The sequence below is a fragment of the Solanum stenotomum genome, chromosome 7 (assembly GCF_019186545.1).
Source record: "Solanum stenotomum isolate F172 chromosome 7, ASM1918654v1, whole genome shotgun sequence".
Taxonomy (NCBI): domain Eukaryota; kingdom Viridiplantae; phylum Streptophyta; class Magnoliopsida; order Solanales; family Solanaceae; genus Solanum; species Solanum stenotomum.
Genome location: NC_064288.1, coordinates 3,099,065 through 3,125,251, shown reverse-complemented (window position 1 = coordinate 3,125,251; position 26,187 = coordinate 3,099,065). Strand labels below are relative to the sequence as shown.

Sequence of the window (26,187 nt, the reverse complement as noted above, 5' to 3'; positions counted from 1 at the left end):
TATTGGTAGGAAAAATTATGCAATTAACAAATCTCATCGCAGTGAAATAATTAGATTGTAGCATGTAGGATTGTTCATGGTTATGGTTATAAATCAAATCGAATCGTAATCCGAGCCAAATCGATTAAAAAATCGATATTTGATTTGATTTGGTTAGGTTTGGTTTTAAATTTTGAAAAATCGATATTATTTGGTTTGGTTTTGATTTTACTAAAAATTAACAACAAAAACAACCAAACCGAACCGAGAAGTTATATATATAAATTTTACAATTATTTATAAATAAAATATAAGTATTTTGATAAATTTTAATTAACTTAAGTCTTTAATTTTACCATTTTCTAAAGCCCAACACTTAAATTTTAGCCCAACTATTAAAACCTTAAGTCTAAATTCCTCAATATTCATTACTTTAAAGATCACACTTTCTCTGTTCTTTATAAAATTTTCTAACGCAACATTGAATAATATAAAGCTCAACCTAAAGAAGATGGTAATTGATTAGTTTTGACTATGAAATATTGGTTTTTTTTTTTTTTGAGAAGTAATTTCTCAATATTTTAAGGTGTAATTTTATTAAAAAGTCTATTGGTAAGATATTGAGATCTCCAAAATAGTGAACCAATTTTATGCTATTGACAATGAGTTTTTTTAGTTTTTGAAACTTGATACATTGGATGAATCACTTTGTTCGTGTAATAGCTTATTTGTAAATTATTCATGTACTAAGTGTCTTTGTCTATCAAGATGCGTATGTCCTCAACAAACTTATTAATTTCGAACCAAAAAAATCTAACCAAACCGACGTTAACCAAATCGATGGTTATTTTTTTTATTTGGTTTGGTTTGGTTTTAGAAATTTAAAAACCGATTTAAGTTAGTTTAATTTTGATTTTAACTAATAACCAATCCAAACCGAACCATGAACACCCCTAGACTAGCATGTATATTTTGGTGATAAAATATACATGATGCTACAAGCAAGAATTTTGAGAAAGGATACATCAGTACAAACAATTATTTTATTTTATTTTTTGGTCATAAAGGAAGTACAAACAATAATTTGCAAGTTACATAAGTTGCCAATACTTAAAAATAAGTTCTGTAAAATTATTCCCACAATAATAAAACCATATAGTACTGTACAAAAATTACAGCATGCTAGTCTCTCTTCATACTTTTTCCATAGGTCTTGTATCTTTAGGAACCTATGGTATTGTTTTTTTCATGATCGAGAAATCTATTTGGAGCCAACCCTTTGGGAAAACCGCAACCTTCAAAACTCGGGAATGATGGACAACCCCATGGCACGAAATTAACAAGGACTAACTTGTAGATACAAAGCAACCTCATCCAATTATGTTGCAAAAGAATTCTCTATTGACACAATTTACTAACCATCGTACACACGAGGTGACATATCGATAGCTCATCTACATTTCTACTGGAAAAAAGAAGGAACTTATGTGATTTATATGCCAAGTAAACGAGGATTCGAACTAAAAAGTAACGATGATACTTACATGAGCTCCAGTTGCCACTTTCAAGAAGATGCGTTTTTCTCTTCTTCGAGTATGGCAGCCTCTCTAAGTGCGATTTGTGCCTCGTTTTCCCTTCCCAATGTGAAAAGAGAAGCAGCTTGCAGATATGATGCAATATGCCAAACAGGAGATATCACTTGTGCTTGTACTGTATCATTGAGAGCTTCTTGTGGCATATCACTCATGAGATAAGACAGACTACGACGAACGAACACAGTTGGTGAGGCCATGGTTCCAACATCAATAAACTGCAAGAGCAAGCAAAGTAATAAATAAGGAGATAGTTCAAAAATAGAATAAATCAATGCACGGTAGTGTGTAGCATAAACATTCATGACAGATTACCAGTTACGCCAAGGTTCCCTTCGGAAAGGGGGAAGCCAGATAGTTTATGAAAATACATGTCGGTTTAGAAGAGGACGGTGGATTTCTAACCTGCGTATAGCATTCAATGGCAGCACTAAAATCTTTGTTCTTGAAAGAAGCATCACCCTTTTTCTTTGAGTTCAACGTTTCCAGCATCTGATCTGTCCACATCTGAAACGAAAGCTGCAAGAAAGAAAAAAAAGTGTTGATATCATGAGATGCTTATAAAATTGGCTTTCAAAGACATAAACTGGATATGATTACAATATGAATGAGCAATAAGTTGAAACACATGAGTCACGTGCATAACGCAGAACCGGACAAAAAGTGTTCACATGGAACAGGTTATAGAAGTTCAAAAACATGCATATACAAACACCAGAAAGATAAATTATTGATAGACGAACCTCAGTAGCTGCTCCCCCATCATCTTTGTATCCAAGTGCTTCTAAGATTTCATGGATAGCAGTCAAGTCCGTTTTCAAACAAGCTTCACCAAGTGGAGATAGAGGCATAGTTTCGCCATCAGATGATATACCCATTAATACATGAGAGGGAACCTGAAAAACAAGTTACTAAAACTTCAAACCAGCTAATTATGTCATGTAATAGATGATTTCTGCCATTTTACTATAAGCAAAATCAAGTTAATGGTGCCGAGGAAGGTATGCTTCTTCATGTGGCTAGCTACTTGAGGGGTGATTTTAATGGTGGAGAATATTAGGAAACGAGAGGTTGTCTGCTTGAGCTGGTGTTTCCATTGTAAGGAGGCGGGTGAGGATGTGGACCATATTTTGTTACATTGCAAATTAGCCACGAGGTTATGGAAGGATATTTTATGGTTCGGCATTTCTTGGGTAATGCCAAAATCCATGAAGGAGTTGACGTTCAGCTGGAAGGGTGGAGCTAGGAGAAGAAGGCCCAAGGCTTGGAATGTTACTCCTCTTGCTTTAATGTGGGTCATTTGGAAATAGAGAAATAAGTGAGCTTTTGAAGGGGTGGAGATGAGCTTTGCTCATTTGAGTAGTAGTCACTAGTGTCCGATCTCTTATTTTCTACTGGTGCACCCTGTAGTTCATGTGTGCATACTATAGAGGATTGGGTGTCTTTTGGAAAGAACCATTCTCTCTAGGTTTCTCCTCCTCTTTTTTTTTGAGAATGAGGTTTCTCCTCTTTTTGGTATACCACTTGTAAATGGTATGAGAAAGAATAAAAAAGTTCTCCACTTGTCATCCCCATTGACTATGTTTCTCCATTTAAATTCAGCTCCGGCAACATAATGCATAGAAATTTCAGATCTATAAAAATCTTGAAGCTAATAATTGATATTAGACCATATATGAAAAGCACAAACCTCAGCTTCTTTTTGAAGAGGATATAATGCAGAAATTAATGACTTCAGATTCGGCCGCTCACGAGGCTCATATTGGAGACATCTCGAAGCAATCCGTACCAATTCAGTTCCGTCATCAGTAGAAAATTGACCTTCCAAGCAAGAATCAGTTAGCATCTCAAGATTCCGGTCTTTTATCAGATCCAGTGCCTGACATAAGTAGATACATAGTGCTTTCAGTATTCTGCAAGCATCTTAAGTGAAAATGGACGCCACCCCAACCCTTCTTTAATTTGATGTCTGACTTTAACAATGTTGGCAAGCTTTTTGTAGATTCATGTTTAACTTCTCATCTTTCATTTTCTCGAAGACAGAACAACTAAAAATATGACCACTTATTCTCTGAACAATGATTCTTATTGTTCCAGTAAGATTCTAAGAATCAGTACTAAGTTCAACAAGCTAGATCACTGAAGAAGAGGAGGGCAGTACTAGGAAATTAGAACAAAGAATTAGATGCAAGTCTTTTAGACAGCGATTGAATAATATTTCTTGTAGGAACATACTCAGAAAGCCCAAAAAGTGGCAGCATTTCCTGTTTATTTTCACAACGTATTGCAATCGTTGTCTGTATTAAACGGGACAGGCCAAGTGTCAAAGGCAATGTCAAACTATTTAGACTATCCCAAAAGCCAAGAAGTCAGTACCCTTGAGCCAGAACAAGGAATTATCATTTTTTGGTGATAAGAAGGATCATGTAGAGCTCACCCAAAGTGCAAATGACACCTTACGATTACAGTTGTCATTAAGTATGTAGCATATGATACCTTCAAACTCAAAACTTGAGTTGGATCGAAAAGAATTGAAAATCTATTTATGTAGCCACAGAAAGATATCGAAGAGAAACTAGAAAGAATGTAGGACTCATTGTCATGTCCTCTAGTCACAATAAAGTGCGAGCTATATGGTTGTAAGGAGCATTTAACTAAGAAAGGAAATAAATTTTTCAGGAAAACCATACATGGCTAGGAGGGATGTGCTTTCCACTGAGAAGGTCAATCAAAAGTGTCCCAAAGCTAAATATCACACTCTCTGGGGTGATTCTACCTGCAAAAAAATTCAAAAGAACTGAGCGAACTAAAACAATTTCAATAATACAAGAAATATAAATGTAGTTAACACCATGAATTCAATGAAGCCTACACATTGAATGGATTGCAACAAAATCCTACAAGGCTACACCAATGCTATAACAGTCAAAGTGGCTACTTTCTTTTTATCAAGTCAAAGTAGCTCATAGAAAACATTCCCCTTTAATATTGTAATATTAGAAAGTGCCTTAAGATGGCTGTGTTTGTTTATTAGGATAGTTCTTACCTGTCCTCAAATATTCAGGAGGAGTAAATGCCAAGTTTGTGCTGTAACTTTTTCCATCTCGACTGTTCTTCATCAAACCAAAGCAAGAGAGTCGGGGATCACCATCCTGTGAAATAGACGGAGGAGACCATTAAAGGCATTTAAGTACTTGAATTGCAAAATATAACTATACCAATGAAAAGACTGAAGATGTAACTATCAACTTACTTCTCCGAATAATATTCTATAAGCATTAAGATCATGATAAAGAGCACGTCCTTTGCCGGTACAATATTCAAGAGCCTGTGCAATATACAATGCCACCCTTAACCGCATTGCCCACTTCATTGGTTGTGTGTCCCCTGAGTTAAGCTCTCACAAATAAGTACTGAATTCTATGAATCACTATCGAAGAAATATGTTATCTTTCTAAGTAAATTCATGATTTTTAAGTCTTCCTTAAAGCAGTTAAATCAAATAGGGATCCAATCTCATTTTCCGCTAAGCTGATGGTCAGTATAATGTAAACTCTGTATAAAGAACTTTGTGTATGGATTTGCTAGCAAACACTCACAATCTCTTTTCTTTTTTTTTTGATGAAGAAACACTCACAATCTCATTTCTGATACGCAAATATATCTGAGAACAGAATTAGAAACCTAGGCTTTGTTTGGGAAATCATTCTCTAAAATGGAACAGTGCATGAACCCAAGGTTCCGCAATTCTAGTATTCAACATTTATATTTGTAAAGATATGGCACATGGGCCTAACTCAACCCCAAAAACTAGCTCATGAGCGGAGGATTGCCCAAGTCCATATAAGGAGGCCATCTGNCCCCCCCCCCCCCCCCCCCCAAACCAATGTAGGGAATAAATAGAGAAAGTGAAGAAAATTAAAACAATTAAACAACCAGTATCTGCAACTCGCAAGCGACTAAATCTGAATTAGTTTCACTCTAGGCCCACCTTGGAGTGAAACCAGTCCAGAGGTGGAAAACAAAAGAATCAATGTGAATGCACTTACAATGAAAAAGATGTTTTGCAAGCGTCTCTTTGGGCATGAATTCTGCAACTAGCAACCTCTCATCACCCTCACAACAACAGCCAAGAAGATTTGCTAACCTATTGTTGCGGAGTAGACCAACAGCCCTTGCTTCTTCCTGAAGTTTTGATATGAAGAGAGAAAATCAAGTCCGAATCTATTGCTTAACCACAATCTACTGAGGAGTTAAGTATTTGTCAGCAGGTAAATCACAAGTTAACTAAAAGCTACAAAATGCATTCACAAGAGTGCGACCACTACAGAAGCAGCGAAAATCTTAGGCATGAATTCATTTCTCTGTTTCCATTTTGTTGTTGATGCATCAGGTACAAAATATAAGGAGTAACTAAAAAGTTTCTAAACTGGAATGATGCCAGCCAAATACTCAATAAGATCTCCAATTATTCTCATTACTTTTTTATTTTAAATTTTCTGTTCTTGTCGCGAATATCATCGACAACATTTAATATAAGAAAAGAAATAGGAAATCATATCATTTTAGTAGATGGATATGGGGACGTCTTTTCCATAGAGTTGAAATATACCAAGGAATTAACAGACAAGCACTTACTAAAAATTGCCGGGAATCAGGCCATGCAGATCTGTTGAAGCGTTTAACAGCAACCTGCCTCTGGTTCTCTAGCTTTCCTTTATAAACAACATTTGGAGCTTTTTCACCATGTTCAGAAACTATATTCTCTACAGCAAATGCAGATGTAGCAATCCTGAGCTGCTCAAATGTAAACTCGCAGAATGCAGGTGAATCACTAACTTCATTTTTTTCCTCATCTACGAGAAGCATGAAAACAAATAAAATAATAATTATTAAACACTGCAGGAGGATGGTGATATAGAACATATTTCAATAAAAGATATACATACCAGGATTCTGAGCCTCATGAATGGGGCCACTCTCTCCAGTCCAGCAACACGAGGCAAGTTTAGAACTTTCACAGCCCATCACACTATCCAACAGATTTAAAGTCTTTAAAGATATAGTAGCTTGGAGTTTATAGAACAACCCGACAAATTACAGTTTATGCGGCTTTAAGATCTGCATTTGGCTGCATTGAACCAAATTGTCAATTCAAGTGCATTTTTGTTCTTGAAAGGAATCTTTGTTATTGACACCAGAAAAAGACAGAATTCATCAAGTTTCAAAGAAATGCAACAAAATTGTCATTCATTAACAATTCCCTTGAACATAAACTAGTTGGAGTCGGCTATATAAATTGTCTATATCCATTTCTATCTACTCAGGCCAATCTTTTTTCGACAACACCATATGCATAATGTACATTTTACTGTGCTCCATCAGAAATCAAACTAATAGCATAAGCAGAATCAGCACAAGAAAGTACCTTTATTAACATATAAAAGCTGAGCGAACTGAAAATCCACGTAATAAATTCCAAAACACGAACTTTTTCTGCAAAGAAACCAAATTCTGCCCCCATCAAAAATCTTCCTTTTTCAACTGAATTAACAGAAAACTTCACCACCACCTGAACTCTATATAGGTCAACCCAAGTCAAAATTAAAGCTCAAGCTAAATGCATAAAAAATCTACCTAAAACACACAAACATAAAAACCCAAGTACATATATATACATGTATCTACATATAGCTCAAGAAACCATGAGAAAGGGCAACAAAAATGAAATCTTGATGCTTTCTTCAACCACATCAAGATTAAAACTTTAAGCTAAATGCACCAAAACTCACATACAAAAACACAAAAACAACAAGATCCCATATAGAAACTAACCCAATAAGTAATACATAGGTCAACCCAAGTCAAAATCAAAGCTCAAGCTAAATGCATACAGAATCCACCTAAAACACACACAACCATAAAAATCCATCTACACATACACATGTACCTACATACAGCTCAGTGAATTACATGAGAAAGAGCAATAAAAATGAAATCTTGATTCTTTCTTCAACCCACATCAAGATTAGAGCTTTAAGGTAAATGCACCAAACCCAACATACAGAAACAACAAGAACCCATATAGAAACTAACCCAATAAGTTATATATAGGTCAACAGGCAAATCAAAGCTCAAGCTAAATGCATACAAAATCCACCTAAAACACACAACCATAAAAAATAAAAAACCATCTACATATATACATATATCAACATACAGCTCAAGAAACACATGAGAAAGAGCATTAAAAATGAAATCTTGATTCTTTCTTCAACCCACATCAAGATTAAAACTTTAAGCTAAATGCACCAAAACCCACATACAAAACTCAAAAACAACAAGAACCCATATAGAAACTAACCCAAATAACAGCTCCTGCTGACAGTGGAGTAAATTCGTGATTCTTTGTTTAAATTAACTGTAGACACAAATGATCAATAAAGTGGAGAAGAAAGAGAAAGGAGTTAGTAGAAAGTGAGAATATACATATAAACAATTACAGAGTAGATGAGATGGAATGAAAAATGTGATTGTACAGATCCCTCTTTGGAGTACTAACACTAAAGCACAATTTTCGTGGCTCTTTCATGATTTTCCACCCTACATAAGCTTGTCCTTTTCCTATATTTAGGGACACCTAAGAACCATAATCATTTGTCTTTTTAAAATTAAGAAAAAGTTGTCAGTATTTGACAAAATTAAAACTTGTCATACCACATAATTGATCAATTATGTCTCCTTACCTTCTTTCTTTTCAATTATTATTCAATAGTGAGTTTATTTCTTTTCCAATAAATTAATTTTTAATAATTTGCTTGTTATTTTTTATTTTTTCTCATAGAATAATGGTTAATGGATAATCCTTTCGGAATGCATAATTAGATAGTACTTGTGCATCGAGCTAAAGATGAACGGGGCGGGGCCTAAGTAATTTGTTGAAACTAGAAAATGTAAAAATACTTCAGTAGATTCATCAATTGAATCGAATTTGAAGGGAGATCTTGCTTGTTTAATATTACTAATATATTACTATAGAAAAATTTTGTTTGTTGAGATTATTACTAGTTTAAATAGTTGAATCTCATGCTTTTATTAAATTTTTAGGGTGATTCAAACTCCAACATAAACTTGTACGTTGATCATATAATTAACTCTAGTGATTCACATTATTTAAAGATGTCACTTAAGTTCTCCAAATGAAACTACTCACTCTGTCATAATTTATACGTCACATTTTGTTTTAATATGAGAATAGTTGCAACTTGTTATTTTTGAATATTTAATTTTTTAAATAAATATCGAGTTGATCTAGTCCAATTTAGCTTCAAAGATTAGTTAACTTGACTCTCGAAAAGTGAAAGTTGCACATATATTGAGTTGATCTAATTTAATTTAGCTTTAAGGATTAGTCAACATGACTCTTGAGAAACGAAGAGTGTCATATACATTGAGTTGATCTAATCAAATTCAGCTTCAAAGATTAGTCAACGTAACTCTCGAGAAACTAAGAGTGCCACACATATTTAGTTGATCTAATCAATTTAACTTCAAAGATTAGACTTGACTTTAAAAAAGCGAAAAGTGTCACAGAGACAGGAGAATATAGCTTACCATGTTCAATTTCCAAGTATATATGCAATTTTAACATCATCAATACTCAATAGGATGAACCAAGTTTATTTTCATACCTAGGTCACTTGACACACCATGATTGACTTGACCAACTCACTTGAAAAATCCAATTCCAATCACAACAAAATTTACTCACTAACTACTGAGACCTATACTAAAAATCACAAAAGGAATAACTTATGAAACTATGAAATCCATCTCATCTTGTATAAGAGAATAAATGAATGTCAACAAGGAAATAAATTAACAAGAATAATACTGATTCTTGAATATATTACAAGCTTTTCATTTGCTGCCAAAGTTCTAAACTAAAGAGCTGGAGTGCAATGTCTTCTCTGATCCTCATTTGTGTTACACTCTTCAATTCCTTCAGAACTCATTTCTGAACATATAATCTGTGTCTCTTCCAATCTTCCTTCCTCTCGAAGGCCAGATAACACCTCGTCACAAATATTAGCTGCTGGGATAAGACCGTTGTCAACCATCTCTCTGTACCAAATGTATGCACCGGAAAATTCTTTAAGTTTGCAATGCCCTTCAACCAAAATATTATAAGTTTCATCATTCGGAATGATACTGTTAGCCTTCATCTGATCAACAAGATTCTTGGCTTCTTGACATTTTCCCTCTTTCAAATGCACCATAATCAAGCTATTGTACGTCCTTTTGTCAGAAGGAATTCCTCGTTCCACCATCTCTCGGTGCATAGCAAGTGACTTTTGAACTTCTCCATGTAGAGCATAGCAATGGATGAGCTCGTTATATACAACTCGGTCAGGAGAAAGATCCATCTGAGACATTTCTTCAACAATTTTGTCAATTGACACCAGTCCATTCTCTCCCTTTTTGGACACTCTAATTAGAGGATGAATTGTGTTGATTGTAGGTTTTATGCCAGAGGTTTTCATCTTCTCATACATTTCATAACACTTTTCGGTGTCCCCTGCATCTGAATACCCAGAGATTAAAGAATTATATGTGATAACATCTGGAATGAAACCTTTGAGTTGAATATCCACGACCAACTCCTCAGCTTCTTTGGTCTTACCCTTTTTGCAAAGTCCATTTAATAGAGTATTGTATGTAACGAGTGTTGTTTCCGCATCACTTTGTAGCATCTTCTCCAAACATCTAAAAGCATCAGTCATCCTTCCTCTCATACAATGTCCATCTATAAGCATATTATAGACCTGCGCATTTGGTTTAACCCCTCTACTGATCATATCACTTAGGACTACATCAGCTTCAAGAAGCCTACCATCCTTGCACAAAGAATTGATTAGAGAACCATAGGTAATTACATTAGGATTCAATCCGTTATTTTCCATCTCCTCGAGAATCTCAAAACACCTCACGAATTCCCGCGTGCGCCCATATCCGTCAATTAAGATGTTATACGTCTGCACATTAGGGGAAACTGACTTCTCAAGCATTTTCCTTAACCACTCGTTTGCCTCTTCCATCATACCCAATTCACAGAATTTCGTGATCAGAGTATTAAATGTGACACAACTCGGCTTCACCCCAGAAATCTCCATTTCGTCAATAGTTAAATAAGCCTTCTCCATATTGCCCTCTTTGCAATAGCCACTCAAAATGGTATTAAACAACACATCTGTAGGAGTAAGCCCATTTCCCAGCATCTTCTTCAAAATTTCTGCAGCCTTATCCGTCTTCCCTTTCTTGCACAAGCCATTCAATAAAACACTACTCGTATACTCATTCAACTTCACCCCTGTCTTAACGACTTCTTCATACAACGCTAACGAGGAATTAACATCATCACATCGCGAAAGCCCATCGAAAAGTATACTAAAGGTAAACCCATCAGGTACAAATCCATAACCCTTCATTTCCTCCACTATACAATTAGCTTCCGCCATCTTCCCCGACTTACAAACTCCACTAAGCAACGTATTAAACGTCACAATATTAGGCTCCACATTATCATTCTTCATCTTTTCCCTCAACTCAAAAGCCTCCTCTACCTTCCCCATCTTACAATAACCATCCATAAGAATATTATACGTCACCATACTCCGCGCCACTCTTCTCTCAAGCATTTCATCAAACAGTTTCTGTGCTTCCACAACTCTCTTCTCTTTACACAACCCACCCATGACTACATTATACACAAACTTATCCATACCCACCCTACCATTTCTCATACAATCCAAAAGCTCCAAAGCCTTACCCATATCCCCTAACTTCACCGCCGACAGTATAGCTTTTCCATAACTAGTCTTATCAACCCTTATACCCCACTTCATTACATCAGAAAAAACTTCAAGGGTCTTTTTATACTTCCTTAAACTATTCAAAGATTCAAGAAACACATTGAAAGCTGATAAAGATGGAAACTTTTTATCTTCCCTTATCAATGAATAAAGCTCTTCAGCTTGGTTAATGAGTTTCGACTCTAAATACAGTGAAAACAGCAAATCTGAGAAAAGGGGTTTTGCAGGGGAAGGTGTAAAGAGAGAATAAAGTTGAGAAACTGAACTTGTATGAATAAGGGTACCCAAAATTCCTTTTGCATTTTCCATACGACGTTGTTGAAGTAGAATCCGGAGCTGCCGGAGCTGTTCTTCAAGATTTTGGGATGAAGAATTTGTGGGGTTTTCATTGTTGATTGAACTGAGTTCTTCTTGGTGTAGAAATGGAGTTGCACGGAAAAATTTGCAGGGAAAATGGTGATTACCGGTGCCGGCAAATTTGAAAGCACGATGGAGCTTAAGCATATTGACGGACTCACTCTGCAAATTCTTTGTGCTTGTTGAATGGAGTAGTTATAGTTTTGGAAAATATGTAGGTTCATTTGTTATTTACTATGGATTTGAAGGACTAAAAATTAAATTAAAAAATTGTGTTTTTGTCCCTTACTTTTGGATTTTGTTCACAAAGAAATATAGTTTGTTAATCGTTGCTAATCTTCCCCCACTTAGTTTAAAAAGTACTCCAAACTTCATATCGACGTTTCAACGAGGAGGTGTGAGAGGTAATGAAAAAGTATTTAGAAGATATGAGCTAGAAGAATTATTCAGAAGATGTGATTAGATAGAGACAAGTACTCAACTTATCGAGGATTAGAATTGGGCATGTCAAAAACAGATGCGTACATATGACTTAGTAAAGAGGTATGAAAACTTTACGATAAAGAGATAAGGTAGATCGAAAATTAAATTTGTTGTCATTCATCAATGCGACATAATAGAATGATAAAAGTTTATAGATATGATACCTATTTGTTATCATTCATCAATTCGACTTAATAGAATGATAAAAGTTTATTCGTGTTTAATACTTATAAAAATAGAAAATTGAATTTGGATATTAGGAATAGAATCTTCAATAGCAAACGTGATGATGTGATCGAAAGTTGAAAGAGGGAAACTAGGGGTGCTACCTTCAAACTTGCCATAATACAACACATGAAGAAATATATATAATTTTATGGAGGTTTGTGAGTACTCCTTTATTTTAAAATTTCAATTAAATATATATTCAAATGCTTGTTGCATGCGTGAATACTACTAAGTAGTGGATACGTTAGGGTTTTAAGTCGGATATCATATCAAATGAACATTGAGTCTAACGCAATCATAAAAATTAGCACATGAGGGAAGATTGTCTAAGTCATCCATCCATCTCCCTCCCACATTCAGACACATCCGATAGACGATACTAAATGATTCACTTTCAAGATGTCTTGGTGGTGAGATAGTAGATACGTGAGACTCGAAATCTTATGCTAAAGAGTGTAGAGGTTCTAATCCTCTTGAAGGCATAAATTGAGAATGAGAGAGCTCAGATCGAGTCGGTATTCAAATTGCAACAAAGATGTGTGAATAAATTGTTCAAGGCCCAACATCAAAAGTCCAACTCTGTTATCACATTAAATAAATCTTGAACATAACTCAATTTCGTAACAAGTATCTTATCTAAAGTAACAATAGGTAACATCCAAACAAACATTACTTTCAAATTCAATAGAGTCATCAACTTAATTAGACTGTAATAATATCTTAATCGTTATTACCCCAATCTAAGTAAGCATGATTATGATGCCTTTGTCTCCATCTTGGAGTACTAATATCCCATAGATAATTAAATTACCATGTTATCTCTTTGTCTTTGTACTTATTTATGACTTAGCTTTCATATGCACATTTTTCTTTAACTATTTTGCTATTTAAAGTTCATTGATTCGACTAATTTAATTTACGTTAAATAAGTTTTTATCATGAAATTTTTTATTCTTTAAGCTAAATTTAATGATTTCTTGTATCTCTGACTTTTATATGTAATAAACTTATCTTAATTATAATTTGACAAATTTGTATAACTTATCTCTACAGTTTGATAAACTTGGCTCAACTAATTTATTTTTCATGAATAGGCCGACTAAGGAATAAAACATATTCTAACCATATTATAAATCATTTTAGTGCCTATAAACACATCAAAAACTTAATTTTTTTGGTTGAAAATAATTTAACGAAAATGGAAGATTATATTTTTTCTCATTTTAATGCAATTTTACTACTTATAGCTTTTATTTTTTCCTCAATTTTCATATGGAAAATTTTAAAACCTCAAAACCCCTTACCGCCGGAGATCTCCGGTGGCTGGCCGGTGATCGGTCATCTCCTCCAATTTTCGGGCGCCGACGACATCCCGTTATGTCGAAAACTAGCAACTTTAGCTGACAAATACGGTCCTGTTTTCACTTTCCGGCTAGGTCTACCATGTATACTAGTCGTCAGCAGTTACGACGCCGTTAAGGATTGCCTGAGCACCAACGATAAAGCCTTCGCCGCCCGGCCGGCGTCTTTAGCCGGTGAGTACATCGGGTATAACAACGCTATGCTTTTTCTAGCTAATTATGGTCCTTATTGGAGGAAAATTCGAAAAATTGTTCTTCAGGAAGTTCTCTCGAGTAGCAGGTTAGAAAAATTGAAATTTGTTAGGGTTTCTGAAATTCAAACAAGTATCAATGAGCTTTACTCTTTAATTTCAGTCGCCGGAGAAAATGTTGATTTTCCGGTGAAAGTTAATGTTACTAATTGGATAGAAAAGTTAACTTTGAGCTTGATAGTGAAAATGATAGCTGGAAAAAGCTATGGAAGGGTTGAAAAAGGGGGAAATGAAGAAGAAGCTGAGAGGTTTAAGAAAGCTTTGAAGGATTTTATGTTTATTTCAATGGAGTTTGTGTTATGGGATGCATTTCCTATTGCTTTATTCAAATGGATTGATTTTCAAGGTCATGTTAAGTTTATGAAAAGGACTTTTAAAGATATTGATTGTGTTTTACAAAATTGGTTGGATGAACATTTGAAGAAGAAAGAAAGAGTTGATGTTGTTGATGGAAATGAACAAGATTTCATTGATGTTATGCTTTCTATGATGAGCAATGAAGATTTTGCAGATGGTCATAGTAAAGAAACCACCATTAAAGCTACTGCTCTGGTGAGTACGTCTCTTGATGCTATATATACATTGTTTTCTTGATATGTTGCTCGGACTCGTCAAAAATGTCATAGGTGCATGTCGGATCCTTCAAAAGAAATACATTTTTGAAGGATCTGACACGGATGTGGCAACATTATTGGAGAGTTCGAGCAACATAGACAACAAAATACCTAGTGTAGTTCCACAAGTGGGGTCTGGGGAGGGTAAGATATAAGCGGATCTTATCCCTACCTTTGAGGTAGAGAGGTTGTTTCCGATAGATTCTTGGTTTGGAAGATCATTGCTTTTCTTGAAATTGACTTAAAAGTTTATGAATATATTTTCTATGTATTGATAGTGAATATGCACACTATGAAAGTTATGAATGTTTATTAGATGCTTTGTGTGTATATGTTCATGATCATGGGCTATGTTGCTCGGACTCTTCAAAAATAATCGTTCGGTGTGTGTCGGATAACTTTGGAGGATCTGATATGAGTGAGGCGTCATTGTTGAAGAGTCTGAGCATCATCAAAAATGGGTAGGTGTTCAGTTGGTTTGCTCGATGCACAGTTAAGTCATTGGGTGTCAGTCACGTGCACCTATCAGCTTAGTTACAACAACTATTAACTCTTTATGTCAAGTCTGATATGGAGAGACTTTGTGTTCTGAATTGAATTGTGCAACCATTTAGCATGATCCCAACATAATGGATATATAATGGTGTAACTAGGAGCTGTCTATTAGGAGTACTTTGTTTAAGAAGATTGTTCTTTTGTTTGTCTTTCTTGTCTTGTTTTTCTTAAACGGTTCTTTCTACCACAGAGTATGGTGTTGGATGCTTCGGACACGACTGCTATTCACTTAAATTGGGTAATGGCTACATTGTTAAACCGTAGGGATGTCATGAAGAAAGTCCAAGAAGAGCTAGACACAAAAGTTGGCAGAAACAGATGGGTAGAAGAGAGTGATATCAAGAATTTGGTATACTTCCAAGCTGTCGTTAAAGAAACGCTGCGATTATATCCGCCAGCACCTTTGTTAGTACCTCATGAATCAATAGAGGACTGCATTGTACAAGGATACCACATTCCGAAAGGTACAAGATTGTGGGTCAATACTATGAAACTGCAGCGAGATCCTAAAATTTGGTCGAATCCTGATACATTTGATCCAGAGAGATTCTTGACTAGTCAAGCAGGATGTGATGTTCGTGGCCAACAATATGAGTTCATCCCGTTTGGCTCTGGAAGACGATCTTGTCCAGGGATCACTTATGCAACTCAAGTGACACACCTTGCAATAGCTCATTTGCTCCAAGGTTTTGATTTTAGTACACCATCGAACGAGCCGTTGGATATGAAAGAAGGGCTAGGCATGACAATGCGCAAAGTAAATCCTATAGAAGTGATGATTACTCCTCGCTTTCCTTCTGTGCTCTATAAGTTCTAAGATGTAAAATGATCCACTCTTTTCTTTTTGTTATGTATGTACTTTGTGGATGTATATTGTATATATGAAGAAATAATTTGAGTATCAAATCTCTTATTCCAATTAGCAAGCAAAAGGTAGTAAAATATCACTTGTCAAGTCCTATTGAGAAGAGGTAATAAGATAGGACTTCGACAATTATTCAACTTATCAAGGATAAAAATTGAACATGTCAAAAGGAGATGCACATGAGAGATTTACGATGAAGACACAAGGTAGATTGAAAAAGTGTTGAGGAGAGATAAAGTAGACGGAACAACTATTTGGAGAGAATAGAATTTGATAAGTCTTCAACTTGTCGAAGACAAAAATTGAACATGTCAAAATGAGATTGAAGAGGTATGAGAGATTTACAATGAAGAGGTAAGGTAGAGTCAAAAAGTATTGAGAAAGAGATAAAACAAATCAAAATACTATTAGGAAGAGGTGGGACACTGGGGCTTATTGTTGGTTCCCTTCAGTTAGAGTGTACAGACTGAAAAACTATTAAGAGAGAAATGTGATTTTTTTTTCTTTTGTTTGTGAGGATTATTGTTCAAGTGATATACGAGATTTAGAATTTTATTTATTTTTGACGTGTGAGATTTATTTATCATCTTTTGTATGCTCAAAAAATTTATTTACATGTTTTTAATATTGGATGCGTGAATAGTCTACTCGGGACCTCAACAATAGGGACTTGATTGTGATAACACGTTAAATGAATGTTGAGTCTAACTCAACTTTAAAATAGCTCAAGAGCAAAGAATTGCTATCCATCTCCGATGTTGTTGGGTTCTTCAATTCTTCATTCATCTCTCCATCCACATCTAACTCATCTAGATACATTCGATATTGGATGATTCACTTTCAAGATGTCTTGACGGTGAAATGGTAGACAAGCAAAACTCAAAATCTCATGCTAAAGAGTGTGGTGGTTCAAGTCCTCTTCACCAGTGTTCCATCCAATCCTTCAAGTCTTTTTCCAACAATAAAAGCATGCACCTTGTCTTGAATTTGAACCCAACTACATCCAGGGTTCTTCTTCACTCCCCTCAGTTTCATCAACTCTCTTATACTATCAGCTTCACCCCACCGCCCTGCTTCAGCGTACATGTTTGAGAGAAGAGCATAGTATCCAGGATGATGCGGCTGCAGCTTAAATAAGTGCTCAGCTGCCCAAGAACCTAAGTCCACATTTCCATTGAGACGGCATGCTCCAAGGAGCGCAGCCCAAACATTGGAATCTGGTTCAAATGGTAGATGTGTGATAAGATTAATGGTCTCATCCATAAGCCCAGAACGACCAAGAAGATCAACCATGCAAGCGTAGTGCATCTGTGATGGTTCAATGTTACGAGCAAGCATGTCGTTAAAGTATTTCTTTCCTTTATCAACTAATCCCCCATGACTACATGCTGATAGAACTGCAATATAGGAGACAGAGTCGTGTTCAACACCATCCTCTCGCGTGGTTTCAAACATATCAATTGCAGTATGTATATCACCAAGCATCCCATACCCTAAAATCATAGTATTCCATGATGCTACATCCCTGTTCTCAATCCTATCAAAAACCTTTTGAGAAAGATCAATCCGTCCACATTTGGTATACAAATCCAAGAAAGAATTTGAGACAAACAGATGTTCATGAAACAATCTTCGCACTGCAAATGCATGGATTTCCTTTCCTTGTTTAATCGCAGAAATAGTTGCACAAGCTGAGAGAACACCAACAAAGGAAACAGTATCGTGCTTCATCCCAGTCGGCACCATTTCAGAGAACAGTACAAGAGACTTTGAGCAATGACTTGTCTGTGAATAACCAACAATGAGTATATTATAAGATACTTCATCTCTAAGAGACATGTCAAACACATTTTGTGCCAGATTTAGACAACCACATTTTGCATACATATCGGTTATAGCATTTGAGACGAAGAGATCAATTACAGACCCATTCCTTATTGACCTGGCATGTATCTCCCTTCCTGAACGAAGACAACCAATTCGTGCACATGCAGGAAGAACATTTGTTAGTGTAATAGATGTTGCAGTTTCACCACTAGATTGCATTTCCCTGACAAGTCCTATAGCCTCTAACTCTAGCCTATTTTGAGCAAAATTTGCAACCATTGTATTCCACGACACAACATTTCTTGAACACATTTTGTGGAACACGGCAGATGCTTCAGCTGAACGCTCTGATTTTGCATACATATCAATCAAGGCGTTGGCAACAAATACATCACACTCTAAACCTGTTCTTAGACAAAAACCATGAACTTCTCTTCCCTTGTTAAACTTTCCAAGTTCAACCAAGACAGGTAACAAACTTGAAATTGTAGTCGAATTTACATTCCAACCTCCATCAATCATAAACCTAAAACTTTCCAACGCATGGTTATTAAACCCATTATGAGCAAAGGTACCAATCATTGCATTCCAAGAAACCTCATTCCTTTCAACCATCTCATCAAAAACTTGTCTTGACGACTCAACATTCAAGCACTTCCCATATGCATCAACGAATGCATTCCCGATAGCCACTTGACAATCCAAACCCACTTTAATCACATAACAATGAATCTCACTAACCATTATCCCATCCTCCAGCACAGCACAAACAGGCAATACACTCACAACACTTACCACATTCGGCTTAAATTCAGACCGCATAACCATCTCCCTAAACACCCCAATACCTTCAAAATAACACCTATTATCGGAAAAAACCCGAATCATACTGTTCCATGAAACCAAGTCCCTTTCAGACATTTCATCAAATACCTTCCCCGCACTCACCAAATCACCAAAACTCCCATAAAACAACATCAATGTATTATTCACAAACACATCATAATCAAAACCCAATTTCATCAACAACCCATGAACCTCCAACCCTTTTCGAACCTCACCAAAATCAGTACAAAGCTTAATCACAAAAGGGAAAGTATGATCATCTGGCACAACCCCACTTCTCAACATCCCATTATAAACCTCAAGAACACCCACAACACCCAAAATCGTCTGAGCTCGAATAAGGGTGTTGTAAAGAAACGCCGAACGGGAAAAAGGGAGACTTTGGTTGAACATTGTCCGTACGATTCTTGGGTCTGATGAAAAAGCGGCGTAACGGAGGATGAGAGCTGCGGAGATGGAAATGCTGAACGGAAGAAAGCCATTGATGATGGAAAAAGCGTGAGCTTGTTGGGTTTGAAGAAGAGATTTGGTCGTTGAGCAGAAATTGAGGAGATTTTTTGGGTTTTTTTGAGAGGATTGTGATGAATCAGTGAGAGTTTGTAGAGACTTCGTGAAGATGAGAAGAGGAAAAGAAGCTATACGAGAAATTCGAACATGGTGGAACATTAGGTGTAAAATTAAAGGAAACTAAAGAAGACTCATTCATTTGAATATATGACTTTAGGCTATGTATTAACGAGTTAATAGTCGAAAACACAGCTATTTGCAGCCCCAAATACCAATAGCCCCAAACACACCTGCTTTCACTTTGCAGCCCCAAATACCAACAGCCCTTCCTCTTCACGGCATACTTCCCACAAAAATGCTTGCTGTGCTGGGAGTGCTGACTGGCCAGCCTTCTTGGTCCTCTTAGCCCCATAAAGAAGCAAAAAGGGTTGAAGAAGACTACCTAGCAGCGGCAACAAACCCTGTCTTTCAAGAATAAGGGATTACTTCTATTGTTGGAATTTCATCCCCAAACAGGTAAAAATCGAATCTTTATACACTTTTATGTGTTTCTTTGAGCTTGTGAACTTGCTTTAGCATTTAAAGTTAGCATCTTTTGGTTGATTTCTTATTGTATGTGAAAAAAAAAAAATTCATTCTTTATCCACTTTATATGAGTTTAGAGTTAATTCTGATAATGGAGCCCCCCACCCAAACAATTCCTCCTTCCCAATTTGTGGTGTTTGGGTGAGGCCTAGTGGTTAATGAAGAGACTTGAGCATACGAGGTCTCGGGTTCTAATCTAAGCATAGATAAACACTAGGTGATTGTTTCCATGTGCTCTAGCTTGGTGGATAGAATTACCTTGTACCTGGTACTTGTTGCTAGTGGGAGGTGGGAGGTATCCCGTAGAACTAGTCAAGGTGTGCGGAAGTGGGTTCGGACACCATGGTTATTGAAAAGAAATTGTTTTCGGTGTGCAGCTTCTGGAAAAGATTTATCTTATCTTGCTTTTTAGGCATTTCAAGGTTCAGTCTTTTCAATTAGGAGTAGTACTTCTCACTTAGTCTTGGATCAAAACTGACCCACTTTTTCTAACATAAAGGATTATCAAGGTTCAGGAGTATATAAAACTTTGCGAGTTTTTCTCCTACTTGAGCCTAAGTGTGTGTTCTAGAAAAGGGTATAAATTAGGATTAACTCGTGATCGTTATACTAAGCATAATGCTGGTAGTTATCCTCCACTGCTGGTAGATATTTTGGGGAGAGTGTACTTTTGAATTATTGCTAATGAGTGGTTAATTTGTCAAATGAAATGTGCTTAAATGAAAGTGGGGATTCATATAGCGGACCCCGACTTGTTTGGGACTTAGTAGTAGAGTAGCATTAGTAGTAGTTGTAGTGGTTGATTTGTATGCATGTCTAATGATATATGGAAATAAAAATACTTTGCTTCGACTTGGGATTTTGGGGAAAATGCTAATCCATCTATGCACCGATCCAGCTTATTTTTTTTTTTCAGGAATGACATTAAAGGGCAGTTTAGTTCAAAAGATAGGTAATGCAATTATGGAAGTCGCAAGGAACAAAGGCTCAACATGGTGGTACACACCTCACATGGCTGCAGCATCTCGTGCCATAACCGAACGGATCCCATTGGTTAATATTCTCCTTGAAGTCAGAGATGCTCGGGTATGTATAAACCCTATCCTTCATGGATCTTTTCCTTTAAATTGTTGCCCGGTATATGTTTGATTAAACGTCAGAACAAGCTTGCTAGTATTACTCTGTAAAATGTTTTGTTTTGTGATGTGGTCTTTGAATAATATATTATGTTTGTGAATAAGTTATTTATTCTCTTAGACATGTGTCCTCTTGTCAACAAGTGTTGACCTTGTATGAATCCATCCTGCATGATCTGTACATATCAATTAATGGAAAATTGGGAAGTTCGGCTTTGTGTAGTGTGGTTTGTCGGTTGGAGTTTAGCAGATCAAGAAGTATGCACCAGTTCTGTGATAGACCATTACTTTTGGCCTCTTTTGGTAGATAATTTGCTTTTACCAGCTATTCGTTATCATCCAAGGCCTTTTTCTATGTTGATTTGAAGTATCAAAACAAACATAAGAAAACAAATACACAAGTGTATATAGAATGAGCATAAAGAGATAAAAAAGGACAAGTAACATCATTGCTTGATATATTGATATAATTTTCAAGTTCCTAAAGGTTGTCCGAGTAGTTCAGGCATATTAGTAGAAACCTGAAGGCTCAAGGCTTGAACCCCAGCTACAACACTCGTGGTGAGCCCATCTATTCCATCCTTGATGGATTGGATTACTCAGCACCTGTGCTTGTGGATTTTAGCTGACTGCTTGGCGTATTTAGTAGAAGATTATGCAAGTTGGCTCAAACACCACCACCAGTTCACCACAAGAATAACAACCCAGTGTAATCTCACAAGTGGGGTCTGGGGAGGGTGGTGTATAGTGTGTACGCAAACCTTACCCCTACCTTATGAAGGCCTTACCCCTACCTTATGAAGGCCTCCAACACCACCATGTATAAATTTGAAAACTTGGCAAAATTGTCAATGGCATTCATGGCGAGTATTTCGTTAAGGACTCAGTTATAATTCGATATATGTTCAATCATGTTCCAGTTCGTTTGTTTACGAGGATATGCTTGTATATCTATCCTCTAATTATTTATTCTTATTTTTCCCCTTTGGCTTTTCTCAGATTCCTTTATCATCAGCATGTGAGCTAATTAAGCATCATTCACCTTCCTCGAGGCGCATTATAATTCTGAATAAGACAGATTTAGCAAATCACATTCAATTAAAGGTGATGTGTTGCTCTTCACTTTCTTAGTGAGCTGGTTGCTGCTTCTCTTGACAATTATTCATCTAGCTGATTCCTCGATACCCCCTTCTCTAGCCACACCTTTATATGATAATGAGCAGCATACATGATAGCTTTTTGTTGTTAGGCATTACTTCCAGTCCCAAATTATTGCAGATTTTGTCATATATCATTTTTGGTTGCTTCTGTTTACATGTACAGATATTTACATTTGTTTCCTGCAGGAATGGCTGAAATACTTTGAGGAACAAAAGTGTCTTGTTTTTGGAGTCAATTCCCATAATAAGGATAACATCAAAGAGGTAATCATCTGAAAGTTTTCTGCAGTTGATCATGTTCTAATTTGCAAATTGTTCTAATGTAGCAACACTTGTTGGTTTGATGTCAAATTGTTGTTCTCAACATATATTACACATAGATCAAAAGGTACATAGAGGGAGACTTAAGCCTGCATAGAGTTGAACTTTAATGTTAACATATGAGGTCAATGCTCTAACAGGCCAAGTTTTAGTATAAGTACTATACCCCAGTGATGCTATGTTTCATTAAGGGCAGCACGGTGCACAAAGCATCCCGCGTTCATATGGGGTCCGGGGAAGGGCCCAGACCTCAAGGGTTGTGATGTAGACAATCTACCCTAATGAAGGGTTACTGGCTGCTTCGACGGCTTGAACCCGTGACATATAGGTCACACGGAGACAACTCCAACGCCCCCCTTCATAAATTATATAAATTATCACACCAAGTTCTCTAGCTTGCATTGAGTTCATAAGGCCATTTGGTTGACGGTGCACCCAAAATGCTTGCGTCCATTTGAGTATGTTTATCAATCTGACTAATATTGTAGAGTTGACATTGATATTCTACTAACGAAAAAGGTGTAGGTCTTGATGTTCATCACTAGTTAATCCGAAGACCTTTTATTTCACATGTGATGCTCATTTGCATCAGATATAAATCTTGACATGTTGCAGACTTGCAGTTACTGAACTTTCTGCGAGCCAGAGTTCGAGAATTACCAAAGATTGGTCATGGGGATCAGACAATTACATTAATGCTTGTCGGCATTCCTAATGTTGGGAAGTCTGCCCTTGCCAACTCATTGCATCAAATTGGAAGGATCAGTGCAGCAGGTACATCAACTTTTAGTACAAACTGTTAGTTGTTAAGTTCTTGTAGCTGTTTTCTCGTGTTTTTAAAAAACTCTCTTAGAGTATAGAACATATCTAAACCAAACATCCTGAAACATTCTTTGTTTTGTAGAGAAAGGAAGATTAAAGCATGCCATAGTGAGTCCTCATCCAGGAGAGACAAAAAATATTAGTGGCTTGAAGGTATTTATTTCTTTTTTGTAGAAACACAGTTTTTTTTCTTTCAACCAGGCAAGTTGTGAACTAGAAGATTAGGGATTTTTTGCATAGTACCTGGGCTTGATTTTCAGCTTACGGGGTTATAGCTTTCCTGTTCTCTATTTGATTTTTGTTTTTGTGTAGTCATACCTTGATGAAACTACTTTTACAAAATCAGATCGCAAGCCATCCTAGTATTTATGTGTTAGACACCCCTGGTGCTTTCCCGGCTGAGATTCTCGATGCAGATGTGTGCTCCAATCTAGCTTTAACAGGTACAATTTCCAAAACATTATCTCCCGCCAACTTTTTTGGATTTTCATCAGAACATAATCACAAATTGCAATTCTCTCACAGCTCCTGCTCCTCTTGTTAACTGAAGGAAAAAAAGAAGGAATGATAGACATTAATTGGGAAAACACTGTACACAAAGAGAAAGTACCATGACAAGTGAGGAAGTGGAAAATGCGGAAGTGAGCTACCAACTGATAGATATTCTATGTTCCTTTATTCTAAATGCAGGTGCTATCAGAGATTGCTTGGTCGGGGAAGTGGATCTTGCGGAATATTTTCTATCCATCTTTAACTTGAGTGATGAATATAAGAAATGGGCCAACTTGTCATTATCAGGCGCTGATGATTGTTCTGAGTTAGAGAGAAGACAGAAGAGACAATATTTAACAGATCACACACAGGTAAGCAGTTTGACAGGAAATATATTATAACGTCTTTCTTTCCTCTTCACTATATGCAAATCACAAGCTCCATTGCATACTAAGTACCAACTGTATGTCAAGCTCGAGTTGAATTTGCTTATGTCCTGCATTTCGAATAATAAGCTCAACAATCATTTGTTATTGCGCCTTTACAATAGACTTTTGTTTTCCCTAAACCAGTTGAATTATTGTCAGGCAAAACCAGTTAGTTTAAAATAACATGTTCATTGTGGTTCCCCGCCTTATGTATATCCGGAAAAAGGTATGATTTCCGAAATTCCCACGTTACCAATAGTGTTCGGAGTTGGTATGCATTTTATCTTTTGTCAATAGCCTTCAATTTATGTTTACAATCACTAGCAGAGAGAAAGAAAACAGTCCTTTGACAAATGAGACTACTTCAGGGCTATGTTGCTCAGACTCTTCAAAAATATCTACGTGTCTGACCCTCCAAAAGCTATGATTTTTTGGAGGATCCGATGACATCTTTTGAGGGTCCGAGCGACATAGCTTCAGGAATGATCTAGTTTTCGACAATGTGCCTATGAATACAGCAACATATGGTTACACAATTTGATAATTTGAATGTTGAATAAGTGGAACCTCGGTAGATCCTGTAATCATCACATTCATGTCGATCAACAACTATTAAGCAATGGAACATGAAATTGTCAAGTTTTTAGCTTTGACTTGTATCAACTCCTTGTTAGATATGACATCTCTGATTATTCATACAGGATTTCATTGTGAACAAAGTTCGAAGAACGCTCTTCGAAGCAGTTTCATCATTCAATGGCAATCTACGCAATGAGGAAATTATGTCACGGCTCATCAAAGCAGAGTTTGCTGTTCTTCGCGATGCTTTTAATCTACCTCCTGATTCGGATGACTATGTTCATAAAGTGGCTGCTAAGTTGCTTAATCTGTATCGTACTGGAAGGCTTGGTCATTATACTCTAGACCTTGCTCCAAATAATAACTAAGGAGAAGTCTTATACGCGAGTCATGACAGTGTTAGTTGAGGTGTCTAAATGAAAAGACGTGACAACTTTAGGGGACTGTCTATGTATTCAACTACATCGGTTTGAGAATTGTAATGGATGGGTAAACCTGATAAGATAATATACAAGTCAGCTATGGAAAGGGCTTCTGTTGTGGATGCTCCGATTGTGTTGCTATAGGGGACTCCCTTCACCGTGATATCAAAGGCGCAAATGCAGCTGGAAATTGCATTAGCGTTTATCACAGGCGGAATACATGCTGCTGAACTTGGACTTGGTAAATTCGGGTAAGTCGCGGATGATGATTCTGCTGTACATACTCTTGCCTTGAAAAACAATACATATCCTACATATGTACTCCCTTCATTTACATGGTGAAGAATGCAGTACTCACTTTGTACCTCTTTTGGTTTTGGTGTTAACCATTGTGTTTTATCTGAACCATTTTATCTTTGGCGGAATACAAGGATTGTCATGATCAAGTTTTAAATTAGCTGTTATTATAGGTAATATGAATTATATGAAAAATGGCACTAATTTTTAACTGGTATTGTTGTAAGTCTTGTGTTAAATATACAAGAGGGAAAAGGGGCAATTATAGCCCCGTTAACTTTGCGATTTAGAGCAGATCCATTCCTCGTTAAAAAAAGTGGTACATATATATCCACGGTCTAGCATATCCATTTGATATAAGAAATATGTTCAAACATTTGCAGTAGAGTGGCGCTTCACCATCCAAAAACCTATATTTCAGTATGACTGGAAAAAAAAACCCGGTACCTTGTACATCAAACAATTCCGTCCAAAATTCTTTGATACCATAGTCTTTCATCACCCGAAACTTAAAAATGTCCTCTGTATAAGACTCGTGATGAGAATAAAGCACAAAGCATTCCTCCCAACATTGAGCGGAATAGTCAAGGTACGTCAAAGCTAACTCA

At 36.4% G+C, this 26,187-nt stretch overlaps 5 protein-coding genes across 8 annotated transcripts; 2 read left to right on the top strand and 3 right to left on the bottom strand.

The window, feature by feature from the left end:
- Positions 1-1,004: 1,004 nt before the first annotated feature.
- On the bottom strand, positions 1,005-8,209 carry LOC125870239 (serine/threonine-protein kinase BSK7-like). 4 transcript variants are annotated; one of them, XM_049550618.1, is made up of 14 exons: positions 8,075-8,093; positions 7,936-7,992; positions 7,000-7,067; positions 6,521-6,702; positions 6,210-6,427; positions 5,621-5,756; positions 4,825-4,958; positions 4,618-4,723; positions 4,262-4,347; positions 3,262-3,450; positions 2,315-2,467; positions 1,977-2,090; positions 1,524-1,789; positions 1,005-1,444 (listed from the first exon to the last, which is right to left on the bottom strand). In XM_049550618.1, exons 4-13 carry the CDS (start codon positions 6,597-6,599, stop codon positions 1,544-1,546), a joined length of 1,461 nt encoding a protein of 486 aa, XP_049406575.1. In that variant the 5' UTR covers positions 6,600-6,702; positions 7,000-7,067; positions 7,936-7,992; positions 8,075-8,093; the 3' UTR covers positions 1,005-1,444; positions 1,524-1,543. The 4 variants fall into 4 exon arrangements, with proteins under 4 accessions (XP_049406575.1, XP_049406573.1, XP_049406574.1 ...); XM_049550616.1 differs by having other exon boundaries at positions 7,000-7,150; positions 7,936-8,209; XM_049550617.1 differs by having other exon boundaries at positions 1,005-1,441; positions 7,936-8,209.
- Positions 8,210-9,566: 1,357 nt separating this feature from the next.
- Positions 9,567-11,991, bottom strand: LOC125870237 (pentatricopeptide repeat-containing protein At5g12100, mitochondrial). The gene is given in 2 exon segments (XM_049550613.1): positions 9,567-9,599; positions 9,602-11,991. Coding segments are annotated over 2 exon segments (2,379 nt in total). The 5' UTR covers positions 11,948-11,991.
- Positions 11,992-13,619: 1,628 nt separating this feature from the next.
- On the top strand, positions 13,620-16,209 carry LOC125870238 (xanthotoxin 5-hydroxylase CYP82C2-like). The gene is made up of 2 exons (XM_049550614.1): positions 13,620-14,675; positions 15,483-16,209. The coding sequence occupies exons 1-2, from the start codon at positions 13,710-13,712 to the stop codon at positions 16,107-16,109; spliced, it is 1,593 nt and encodes a 530-aa protein (XP_049406571.1). The 5' UTR covers positions 13,620-13,709; the 3' UTR covers positions 16,110-16,209.
- Positions 16,210-16,728: 519 nt separating this feature from the next.
- LOC125870965 (pentatricopeptide repeat-containing protein At1g18485-like) lies at positions 16,729-19,496 on the bottom strand. The gene has a single exon (XM_049551522.1). The coding sequence runs from the start codon at positions 19,494-19,496 to the stop codon at positions 17,067-17,069; it is 2,430 nt and encodes an 809-aa protein (XP_049407479.1). The 3' UTR covers positions 16,729-17,066.
- A 96-nt stretch (positions 19,497-19,592) lies between these two features.
- On the top strand, positions 19,593-25,744 carry LOC125870966 (DAR GTPase 2, mitochondrial). Its single transcript, XM_049551523.1, has 9 exons — positions 19,593-19,853; positions 20,839-21,008; positions 22,058-22,162; positions 22,405-22,482; positions 23,163-23,313; positions 23,444-23,514; positions 23,708-23,804; positions 24,052-24,224; positions 24,983-25,744. The coding sequence occupies exons 2-9, from the start codon at positions 20,841-20,843 to the stop codon at positions 25,226-25,228; spliced, it is 1,089 nt and encodes a 362-aa protein (XP_049407480.1). The 5' UTR covers positions 19,593-19,853; positions 20,839-20,840; the 3' UTR covers positions 25,229-25,744.
- Positions 25,745-26,187: the final 443 nt, after the last annotated feature.